The sequence below is a fragment of the Mandrillus leucophaeus genome, unplaced genomic scaffold (assembly GCF_000951045.1).
Source record: "Mandrillus leucophaeus isolate KB7577 unplaced genomic scaffold, Mleu.le_1.0 Scaffold388, whole genome shotgun sequence".
In the NCBI taxonomy this organism is placed as follows: domain Eukaryota; kingdom Metazoa; phylum Chordata; class Mammalia; order Primates; family Cercopithecidae; genus Mandrillus; species Mandrillus leucophaeus.
Window position 1 is genome coordinate 2083764 of NW_012104120.1, and position 12187 is coordinate 2095950.

The following is a 12187-nucleotide window of genomic DNA, read 5'->3' on the forward strand; positions in this document are numbered from 1 at the left end:
TGTGCTCTTCTCTTGCAGGAGACGCTGGGCAGGGTTGCTGAGTCTGGGCTTCCAGCCTTGCTCCTACAGTGCCTTTACCTCTTCTTTGTCTTTCCTCTGGACAAAGACGAGCTTTTTGAGAGTGATCTTCAAGTTCAAAGGATGTTCGTGCAGGTGAGTTCGAAGAGGGTCTCCAACTCCCTGGGTCAAAACCTCATTTCGGGGACAGACTCTTCAATGCTTCCCGGAGATGCTTTTATCTTTCTCAGCCCTGGTTCCTGAACTCCTCTGTTCTCCCAGAAGGTCTAAGCTTCCCTTCCCCTCCCCCTCACCTCCCTCATGCTCTGCATGGCCTGCATGGTTGGAAAATAAATTGCCTCCTCTTCCCTGCACCTCATTGTGTCCCTATAGCACTGTCTCCTCCCTTGCTGTCTCCCAGAAACGTGGTCCCCTGCCCCTGCACTTGGCTTCCCTGCACCCATCCAGCTCCCCTCCTCCAGTCTGCATTCTCGAGTCCTGCCCATCCTCCCTGGGATCTGGAACCTCCTCTCCAGCCCCTTCTCCTCTGTTAACAAGCACAGTCTGCCCCAGTAGCAAAACAGTAGCCAAAATTTTCTAAGTGTAAGTTTTGTATCCACCCCTGTGCCATGGTCTCACACGGGTCACCTCTAGGAGTACTCTCTGCCATCCCAGAATGTGAGTAGTGCTGTAATCCTGGGCCCATACAAATTGAGGCATGGTGAGTGAGCATGGGGTCTGGGGTCATAGAGGTCTTGGATGGGGCTGGGATTGGCACCCTTGAGTAAACTTGAGTTTACGTGTTCTTGGTGCCTCTTCCCTCCTCTCAGAAGACGTCTCAGGCCTCTAAGCATCAAATGCAATGTCCTTCTCTCATTCCCCATCTTTTCTCTTCTGTTTGACTGACTAACTTCTCACTTCTTTCCCCTGCCCACTTCCGGGCAGTTTCTGCTTTCTCAGCTTCTGACATGCTGAACTCTCCAGATAACTCTTCCTGCTCCCTGAGCTTGCAGGGGAGGGTACGGAGGACCGTGTGGCCCAGGAGGATACGGCGGACTGTGGGGCCCATTGCTGTGTGTCCAATATCTGCAATGTCTCACACAGAGCAGGTGCTTGTGACTGTTCAGTGAAGTCCCAAATGCAGCTGTGCATGGTACACACATGTCCAATTGGCATCCACATTAGACGAATTCCCAAGTCCATTCTTCATTTCCAGAGGGTAGTGCATGAGTTCTGGCAGGTTCCATTAACGGTGGGTTACCCTCTGAGTTGCATTTGTGGAAATGTAGGATTCATCTGCTTTTATGTCAATCATATTCTAAGTGGAGGCGAGGTCGCTGCACCAGGCACTTTCACAAATGTTTACTGTGTGGCTTTTAGGTGCCCTGAAGGGAAGTGGTGCAGGGTCTGTCTTTGAGGTCTTCTGGGTATTGGACAGAATGTGTGCCACAGGGAATAGACCATACCTGCATTGCTCAAGGGTTTCTGTTACTTCATTTCACAAAAATATATGGAGCCCCTACTGTGCGCAGCTCTATGCCAGACAGACGGTTACTGCAGCAAGCATAGGGCTTCACTTTGAAAGGTGACAGAAGGGTGAAGAAGCCAAACAAGGGGTAAACAATCCAGGAATAGGTGTGTAGTTAGCAAGTAAAAAAATAGAGATGAGGCTTTGCTCTGTTGCCCAAGCAGCAGAGCAGCAGTCAGCAAGTTTTTAAGTGCTATGTAGGTAAAGCCAAAGGTGTGTTGGGCAATGATGGCAAGAGGCCCTGATTTGTATGAGAGAATCAGTGGAGTCTATTCTGAGGGCATGGCATGTAACCAGAGAGCTGAGGGTTGTCAGGGTCCGAGGAGGTAGACTGGCCTGGTGGAGTGGAGGAAGTGGAGAGGAGCAGAGAAATGGCCATGCAAGCCCAGGGACAGGCTAGACCTTGGTCACATGGCCACACCTACCCGCACGAGAGGCAGGGAAATGGGACCTGCAGCTGTGGTCCATGATGCCCAGCTTCTCTATGTATCAGACTAGAAGGGGCAAATGCCTTCATTCCCATGGAAGGAGCTTGTGATATTTGCCACACTGGCAGCAGGTCCTGTTGGACCACCAAAAGCCCAGGGGAGAGCTGCAGTGGATAAAGTGAGTGAGAAGGCAGTGCTAGTCCATGCAGGATGCTATGGGCCCTGCTATGGTGCTGGGATTTTATCCCAAGTGGAGAGGGAAGTTTTGCAAGTCCCTCTGTTAGCCATTAGGAAAAGGGATTGGCAGGAACAAGGAACCCAGTTAGGAGGTTGTATGCTCACCCTTGTGGTCTCATGGAGAAGTAGAGTCTGAGTGTCAACAAATAATTCTGAAACACTTCCCTTTTTAAATAGCACAGGGGCCTGTTAATTCTATACCTTAATTGTGGGTGACACTTTTTGGTATCCCCATTAAAAACACACAAAGTCAATTACTTCTTTATTATTCTGATTTGGAAGGGATAACAATTATTTGTAGAGGGTTGATGCCATCAGATTTGAGCCCCAGGTCCTGCCACCCTTTCATAGGGGCTCTGTTGACCCTGCTGGTCTGGGGTAGAGGGTGACCCCATTCAATCCTGTCCTTCCCACTGAGACATGCCCATCAGTGCTCCAGAGAAGTAGGGAACAAATCCATCCCAGGAAGGAGACTTCCTAACCAGGTCTCATTGGCTGTTTATCTTCTTATTTTTCAGATGTTGCTCAATATTTGCAGTGACTCTCAGGGCCTGGAGGGACTCCTCTCAGGAAGTGAGCTGCAGTCTCTGCTGATTGCCACGACCTGCCTTCGGGAGCACAGCTGCTGCTTCTGGAAGGAACCCACCTTCTGCGTGCTAAGGGCAATCTCCAAGGCCCAGAACCTCAGCATCATCCAGTACCTGCAGGGTATGGCCCGGGAGACTAGGTGTGGGCTGTGGGCCACGCAAGGGCTTCCCTTGAACTCAGAGCAAAGGCTGAGGGCCCACTTTCTACAATGAGACCTGGGATGCTCTTGCAGCCTCTGTATAGAATTTGGGGACCAAAGAAGAGAAGAATGAGCAGCCATGTCCAGTAGATAATTCTACATGGCTTGGCTCCCTTCATGAAAGTGCTTTTCTTGTTCATGTTGCTGCTCCATTGGAGGGAGGAGGGAAAGAGGATCTCACTGTGCACATACTACCCATCAGACACTGTGCTGGGCCTGTTTGTACACTATCTTGCTTGTTTCTTTGAGATAGCTATTAATGCCATTTTGGAATGGGGAAAATAGACATTAAGAGCAGTAGAAGAATTTTTCAAGGCTATTCAGCTAGTGAGGAAGAGAATGCACTTTCAAACTTAAAAATGCCTGATTCCAGCACCCTCATTTTTACCCTGGGAACTATGTGTAGGGGATAAGGCCAAAGACTCTGGAGCCAGACAGCCAGGACTGGACTCCAGCTCTGTCCTCATAGTTGAGTGATCTCAGGCACTTAACCATTGGGGTGCCTCAGTTCTCTCATCTGTAAAATGGGGATAATAATACTGCTGATCTTACTGGGTTGTTGTGATTCTCTGCGGCTCTTCTGAGTCCTTGCAGCTGAGAAGCTGAGCTTGCATTATCTCGAGTTCTCATAAGTACTTTTTCTGATCCACTGGATTGGCTTCCCCAGCACTCAGAGGAGGCTTCTCTCAATGAGAGATTTCTAAAAACAGTGACCCATCCAAATGCAAATCTGACGACCTCTCTTTTCAGACTCAAATCTTCCCCTGGCTCCACACCACTCTGGTGGGGTAGCCAGTAAGCCCCATGGCCTGCCTCCTAGGAATGGGCCACACCCTCCTTCCTCTCTGTGGGCCACACTTCAGTGTTCCAATCTTCCGGCTTCTTCAGTATCCAAAGCACCCCATCTTTTCACCCGCTGCCTCCTCACACATTCATACATCCTCCCCTGCACTTTTCATCAAGCTGATTTCTGCTCAGCTCCAGCACTACCTCGTTAAGATCTGAGATGAGCTCAGGTCTTGCATTTTACATCTCACTACCTAATGGACCTGGACTCTCCCTCTTGCTGAGAATTAGGGACAGAGGGCTGAGGGACTGCCTTCCTCTTCTGTGCCACCTGCTGGGCTTGCAGAGTGTGGCTGTCAGGGTAGCACTTTCTCTGGGGGTCTTCTTGATCCAAGAGCCAGCAGAACATGTTTTGGATTAATTCCCATTCATGTCTTGACATATTGTTTGGAGTAGGGGAGGTAGGTCGACCATGGCAGGAAAGCTCTTGCTTCCAAGCTCAGCAGGTCTCTCCTGTGCTTCCCTCCTCCAGCGACAGACTGTGTCAGGCTGTCCCTCCAGAACCTCTCCAGGCTCACAGACACTCTCCCCGCCCCTGAGGTGAGCGAGGCTGTAAGCCTGATCCTGGGATTTGTGAAGGACTCCTACCCCATCTCCTCGGCTCTGTTCCTGGAGTTTGAGAATTCAGAGGGCTATCCTCTGCTGCTCAAAGTGTTACTTCGGTAAGTGGCTGTGTTTGGTACGGGTAGAGCACAGGACCACCAAAGCCTCAGTCTTCGGAATCCCTGGGGTGCTTTGGAGAAAAATAGATAGAGCTCCACAGAGCATGGCCAGAGAGACCTCTTATTTGAAAAAGTGATTCATTGTGCAGACAGGCATGGGGACCACTTCTTTAGAGAATCAGTAGTTTTACAAAGTTTACTTGTAGGCACCTGTCACCTGCATGCTTGTTGGCCTGATTTTCCCCAGTCAGAACCCAAACAGAAGCCCCGTCTGTTGGAGGGCTTCTGGCACTGCTGTAAGCTGCCCTGCCTGTGTGCTTGGAGGACTGGAAAGGTCTGGAAATGAATCACCCTCAGGACCAGCTGTTCGCCAATGGCTGAAGGAGCCAACGGGTGCATACCTAGCACAGCTGCCTTTGGGTGGGCTTGCTCTGCGTGGCCTCCAGAGCTCCCCAGACGGATTATCTCCAGTGGCCCCATGAGGCGCTTGCTTGCTAATGCTCTTGGACTGGTTTCCTTCCCTTCCCTGTCTCACGTGGCCTGTCTCCTACTGGTTTTTTCTGGGATCAACTCCTAAGTGAACTACCTCTTTCTCAAATCCTTGAAAGATGGGAAACCCAAGCTCAGACACCGTTCAGCAGGGACTGGGCTGGCTCCTCCTTGCCTTCCATTCTGCCTTCCTGTATCATCTTCGAGTGGGGTCCAGGGATTAGAGAGAGCAAGGGATGCAAAGAAATGCCTTGATGGCCCAAGCTCCTCTGCTGATCTTGGGGAAGCTGCTTCAGGGCAAGGCCATGTACGTTCCCTTGGGCTTTGCTGGGCGAGTATGGGACACCTTTCTCCTCTGAGGGGTACATCTACTACCGCACTTCACACACTTCGCTACAGAGCCAGGCTTTGAGCCTACATGCGGTGACTTGGATAAGGGGGCCAAAGTCCCTTGGTCCACTGAGTGTCCAGAAGGATGTGATTAAATGGCAATACCCTAGCGCCTTCCTCTAAAGGAACACTAAGTGTAAATGCCCCTCTGGGCACCTCACGTTTTGCATTGGTCTGGGCTGTGACCAGCTGACTATGATCCCCACGGAGGTCTGTGTCATAGCATTTCCTGAGCAAATTTTTGATTCACTGGGTGTTGAGTTTTCCCTAGACTTCTTGTGGAAGGCAGGAGAGGGGACAGGAACCTGTTCCAGGGAGTGCCAAGAAGGTCTCATGTGGACTCATTGGCTTTCCTTTCTGCCTTAACTGAAGTCACACTGCAAACACTTTTCCTCTGGAAATGGCAGGGCTGGAATAAGACTTGAGATGCCCTTCTCCATAAGAGGAGCAGGACAGCCTACCCGCCCATAATTAAAATACGAAAGCCACACTCAACCTTTAAATAAGCACAAGGAAGTCCGACTATTTCCCACACCGTTTTGTTGCAATGTTGAACTATTGTATTACATCTCTCATTTGGGAGGTGCCCTGATCTGCTGATGCCCTAAGCACATGTCTTTTGGGGGTTCAGTCATGGGAAGTGACCTTCCTGTGAGCAGATGGCATAGCTTTTCACAGGTTCCAAATGCACTTCTTTGGTTCTAAGACTGACATCTGCAGAGTGGTGTTTATCCAGGGCGCTCCCTTGGCTCTGAATTGCCTCAGGTGCAGACCTATGGGGTCTTCCCCAGCTTGTAGATCCCCATTGCCTCTGTCTCCTCGAGAGCACCATGCATGCATGTGGCTGCTCCATCCAGGAAGTACAGGGAGCTGGCCTCGTCTGTCCCCCAGGTATGATGGGCTGACCCAGAGCGAAGTGGACCCGCAGCTGGAGGAGCTCCTTGGGCTGGTGGTGTGGCTGACGACCTGCGGCAGGTCAGAGCTGAAGGTGTTTGACAGCGTCACCTACCCTCAGCTTGAAGGCTTCAAATTTCATCACGAGGCATCTGGTGGGTCCTTCTTGTATCTGGGTGACCGGAAGAGTGAGTGCTGAGCCCTGAGAAGGCTACAGAGGGTCTTCTCCTGATTCTTTGCATACCTTTCAATGGTGCAGTAAGCTCTGATTCTGTCACAACCTTTGGGGAGATAATGAATGTCTTCCGTGAGACTTAGTGGAAATATTGCTTAATAAAGGCAAAGACTCTCTCAAATAACGGAGGCAGCCTCTAGTTCTCTCCCTCACCCCTGGTGTGATTTCCTCTGCAACATTTGCTTATATAATGGGGACTGATGGCCCTAAAGCAGCCATCCAGGCTCAGAGTCAGTGACTTCTCAGTACTCTGAGACATTGGTTGATTGATGAACTCATTTAGCAGGCACGGATAGTTTCTGTGTGGCAGGCACTCTGCCCCACGCTAGGTGCCAGTGTGAACAAGCCAGTTGTCTGCTCCTTAAAAGTCCTCTATAGAGACTGTCACATGTCCCTGAACCCTAGTCTGCTGGAGAATCGGCTAAGAAATGCATCAGGCACAGCCATGACCCAGCTCAGACAGGAAACCTCGAACAGAGGGCCTACCAGAGGGAGTTTTCAAGGCTAAGTGTGGGTTGTCTAGGTTGAAATGAAGGGAGAAAGTTTAAAGGCAGAAATGACAGTCTGGGGAATAAATGGTGGCCTGGATGGCTGGGTGAGTCTGGGCAGTGAGAGCTTCTGCAGAATACAGGCAGGGACGCTGCAGTGCTGTAGGGTTCAGGTTAAGAAGGGCCATTGGACGCCATTGGACGGGATGCAGTAACACATAGGGGCGCAGACATGGTTTAGGGGAGTCCCTGAATCAGAGAGGAGTTTCACAAACATCTCTGGTATCTGAGGCGGAGAAGGCTGGAGGCAGGGAGCTTTCTGACAAAGTGTCTCCTGTGGGAGAGAGAATGAGGCTTAACCTTCAAGCTGGAGGAAAAGGTGGGGGTGGGTCAGGAAAGTGTAGTTATTTATCAGCTTGTCTAGAAACAAAACTGACTTTGCTAGTAATCTCCAACATCTTTTGATTTTAATCACTGAAACCAATCCTCCTAGCCCAATGCTGTCCAATGGAAATACAATGCAAGGCACATTATATCATTTTAAATGTAATTTTTAACTATAAATAAGAAGAGACAAGTTAAATTATTTTTGATAATATATTTTATTTAACTCAATATATCCCAAATATTACCATCTCAATATATGGTCAATACAAATAATTGTAAACAAGATGTTTTGCATCGTTTCCTTTGTATTATCTTTTTGAAATCTAATGTGTACTTGACCTTTACGGCACACATCAGTTCAGAGTGGCCACAGTTTGAGTGCATCTTGGACCACGCCGCACCAGCCTTCTTCACACCCCAGGTGACTGACTTTTCTGGACTTCTGGTGGACATGTGCCCATAGGAGTTAGAACACAGAAACTTCAAATGGCATGTTCTCTTAGTAATGAAAATATCTATTTGTAGACACAGGCAGGAGAAATGACTTGCAAGATCTTTCTTATTTTCCTCCTCAGGGGTGACTGTTAAGAATCTTCAGGCCTTCCAGGTCCTACAGAATGTTTTCCACAAAGCCAGTGACTCTGTCCTCTGCATACAAGTCTTATCGGCCATCAGGACCATGTGGGCCTGGAATGCTCGAAACTTCTTCCTGCTGGAGTGGACCCTGCAGCCCATCTCGCAGTTTGTAGAGATCATGCCCCTGAAGCCGGCCCCAGTGCAGGCACACTTCTTCCAGCTCCTAGAGGCCCTGGTGTTCGAGCTGCACTACGTGCCTCATGAGATTCTGCGAAAGGTGCAGCATCTGATCAAGGAGAGCCCTGGGCCGTCCTGCACTCTCATGGCCCTGCAGAGCATCCTCAGCATTGCTGGTGGGGACCCGCTCTTCACTGACATCTTCCGGGACTCAGGGCTCCTGGGCCTGCTGCTGGCACAACTTCGGAAGCAAGCCAAGATCATGAGGAAGTCAGGTGCCACTGGGCACATCGGGAGGGATGGGCAGGGGTCAGTGTCAGCCAGGTCTGGTCTTTGGGCCAACCTGGCTGCCCATCAAATGTAACAGAAAGTCAGCATGCCCATGTCACTGGGGAGGTATGCTTGGGACACACAGCTTCACAAAAGATAGGCAGCCTCCCAGTCTTCCCCATGAAGAAGTGAAAGGGATGGGTGAACTTGGGGCTAACTCAGGCCTTGTGAATTCCCAGGTTTTAGATATATCTTGCCCTAGACGTTGTGTAGGTGTACAGACAGGGAGACTGCAGGGGTCTGACAGCTCCTTAGGAATGGGAGCTCGGAGAGGCCTTGGGTTTGGGGGCCCTTCTGGGGTCTGCTGCTATATGGCTTCCTAGCTCACTCTGTTCACTTTACACTGTTGGCTCAGTGGTCTCCCACTGAGAGAGAGCTCCCTGGGTTCTTACTGACCCAGCACGCCCCTCTGAGTCTTGGTGCCCTGCTGGGCTGTATACCTGTGGCTCCTTGGCAATGTCCCCTTGCCCCTACTTGGCCCTTGCACCCTGAAGTCTGAAACCCAATAGCCTCTGCTGCTCCCCTGGGGCTTTAGGGTCTCACGAGGGTGCACAGTGGCTCAGGGGTTGGGCTCTTGCACTGCCTCACTGTGCTCCCCACCATATATCCTGCTGGAGTCACTCTATGTGGTGGTCTTTAACTCCCATCTCCATTGACTTTCCAATAGGAAGCGAAGTGTGGAAACTCCTTCCCCAGCTCCTCTGGTCTTTCCCTCAGTCTCTCTACACCTGCTTCTCTGGGGAATCAGCCTGGAGGAGGAACACTGGGACACAAGAATCTGGATGCTTACTCTGCCTACCTTCCCTCCTTTAATTCTCCTTCTCCCACTGTACTGGCTGGAAGGGTCAGGGAGCTCTCTAGCCTTTGGTTGCTTCTGTAATTCTGCTTCAGACTTAAGCCAAGGTCACCAGTCTATCTGTTTCCCGGGCCTCTCTGAGGGAAAGGAGCTAAGGGCTGGAATCCTGGCCATGCTACTGACAAACTGAGTGATCCTGAGAAAGTGACTTAACCCCTATGGACTGTGTCTTCCTTGGTAAAACAGGGTAATGATGGACATCATTGGAATGCTGTGAGATTTTAATGAGAGAATCTCTGAAGAGGAGCCACTGCTGTGTCTGGTACATAACAGGAGCTCAAGAAACATCAGTCACCTTGTCCCTATAGTTCCAGTGCTACTGCCATAGACTGAGATAGACACCTAGGGAGGAGCTCAGGCATCTTATAGAGGCCAGGACGGACCCAGCTTCTCCCTGGGAGTGTTTGCAAATAGGATCAGGACTGTGGAGGATGAGCCCAAGGGATGGTTTGTGCGTCTGGGCCTCTGGGCCAAGTCCTGGACAATATTTTATGAGCTAGCTTCTATTGCTTAGTAACTTCTGTCCTTAAATCCTATCATGAATGAAGTTAATGTATTGCTTCCTCTGCTTTCCTTGGTGTTTAAATGAGAAGTCTCTGCACAGTTTCTTTGTTTGTTGGTTCTGTCTTATCTTAGCTGGTATTTCTTTTCAGCAGCCTAACATTGAATTTGCTTTTAAATCCAATTCCAGACCCATGACCATTCCTAGGATAATTTGAACTTTTTTTTTGTGAACTCATGCATTAGTCTTACTTTGTACTTTCCATTGTTAAATGTGTCTTGTTATTTCTTAGATACTCTGTCTCCTGGTTTATAAACTCTATTTTGATTGATTGATTGATTGATTCATTCATTCATTCATTCCCCCAAATAAGTATTGAGCTTCCAATTTGTGTCAGGCACTTTTCTGGCACGGAGATTCAAGGTGAATAAAGAGATCTGGTTTTGCCCTCATGGGTCTACTGGGATCACCTCTTTACTCCAGTTTCTCTTGAGCTTCCCCATGGCTCAGGAATGAGTGGGCAGTCATCCCTCCCAAGGATGAATGGCAAACTGTAAAAGTGGCCAAAGGAAAATCAAGAAGGCAGGGCTCTGTGTATCATCTGGGGCAATGCTTCTCAAAGAGCAGTCCCTGGACCAGCCCCATCAGCATTGCTTGGGAACTTCTCAGAAATGCAAATTATAGAACCCCATCCAAGAACTACTACATCAGAAATTCTCGGGATGGGACCCAGCATGGGGCTCTGGGTTTTAACAAAATAAGCTCTGCAGGGAATGCTGATGCGCTCAAGATGGAGAACTCTGCTGTAGGGGGTAATAGCCTTCTATCTTACCAACTGGGATACACATTCCCTTATGATGAAGGCATTATATTCACATCTCCTTAAGAGGGTAGAAATCTGGAGTCAGAGATTTGGGGTCATACCACATGTACTTATTTTTCTGTTGTTGTTGTTTCTTCAATATGGCAGGAAACAAACTGTCCACTCCTGGTGTTCAGGATCCAGAAAGAGAACTCACATGTGTGATGCTGAAGACTGTAGTCACACTTCTGAAAGGCTCGGTGAGGAATGCAGGTAAGGATGGTGCCAAGTTTGCCTCATCACTGCTTGGTAAAACATGAACTCTTTCCTGGTTATTCATGGCAGTGTTCACAGGTTATACTCAAGGAATAACCAATACACAGCGTTAGCTGTGGCTAATGTCCCTCTCCTGGCCGATGTTCAGTGATCATCAATAAGTTCGTAGATACTGTACCTCTGTTGACACTTTTTACCTCTAAGATTGCTAAATAAAGTTGGTGACAAAAAGACTATGCTCAATCTAGCATTTTCTAAATTTATGAGACCACAGAGCCCCCTCTCCTCTTTTCAAGTGAAATTTATTAGTGTCCTGCTGCACTGACTATAAATGATTTTTAATTTTTTTAGATCCAAAGAGTAAAATACGGGCAAAGAAAGCTAGCCATTTTAAAGGAATGCAATTTGTTGTACTCTCAGACATGATGGACTTAGCAATTTAATCCATTCAAATTTTCTTTTAGTGTTCTAAGATCATTTGGCTTCTGGGTTTTAAAAATAATATGAGCATATATATATATATAATGACATAGACACACCAACATCCAACATCATATCAGTGGGTTTGGTGATTTAGGCATCTTTATCTGAGGTCTTCGTAGAGTAACTATACCTAATGTAAAAAATTATTTCACTATGGCAGAGAGAGAGTCTTTAACATTTAACCTGTAAAAGGTTCCCCGGAGGTGCTGGCTAAATGTGTATTCCTAGGCTCACATCCAGACCTTTAATTAATAGTCAGTCAAGGTGGAGTTCAGGCATCTACATTTTTTTTTTTTGAGATGAAGTCTCGCTTTGTCATCAAGCTGGAGTGCAATGGCATGATCTTAGCTCACTGTACCCTCCACCCTCTGGGTTCAAGCAATTCTCCTGCCTTAGCCTCCCGAGTAGCTGGGACTACAGGCGCATGCCGCCATGCCTGGCAAATTTATTATTATTATTATTATTTTGTATTTTAGTAGAGATGGGGCTTTACCATGTTGCCCAGGCTGGTCTCGAGCTCCTGAGCTCAGGCAATCTGCCCACCTCGGCCTCCCAGTGTGCTAGGATTACAGGCGTGAACCACCGCGCCTGGCCAGGAATCTACTTTTAAACAGGCTTTCAAGGTGATTTCCATGTCAGAGGTACCTAGCCTGTAATTGGAAAAATCTTGTCTGCTCAAATCCTCATCAAACCATTTGAAGGATCCAGTTGCCTCCTAGTGTTTTTTTTTTTTTTTTTTCCCCCACATGAATTACTCCAATATAAATCCTGGGGAAAAAATGCTTGGAATTATTTTTAAACAAAAATGTACCACCAG

General features: G+C 48.5%; 1 protein-coding gene across 1 annotated transcript in view; it reads left to right on the plus strand.

The window, feature by feature from the left end:
* The window catches only part of WDFY4 (WDFY family member 4), a 295291-nt gene that overhangs the window by 37855 nt on the left and 245249 nt on the right, over positions 1-12187 (plus strand). The window contains exons 5-10 of the mRNA XM_011990946.1: positions 19-153; positions 2709-2898; positions 4296-4485; positions 6256-6413; positions 7944-8396; positions 10780-10884. Of these exons, the coding sequence (XP_011846336.1) occupies positions 19-153; positions 2709-2898; positions 4296-4485; positions 6256-6413; positions 7944-8396; positions 10780-10884 (1231 nt within the window). The remainder of the gene's footprint in view (positions 1-18; positions 154-2708; positions 2899-4295; positions 4486-6255; positions 6414-7943; positions 8397-10779; positions 10885-12187) is intronic.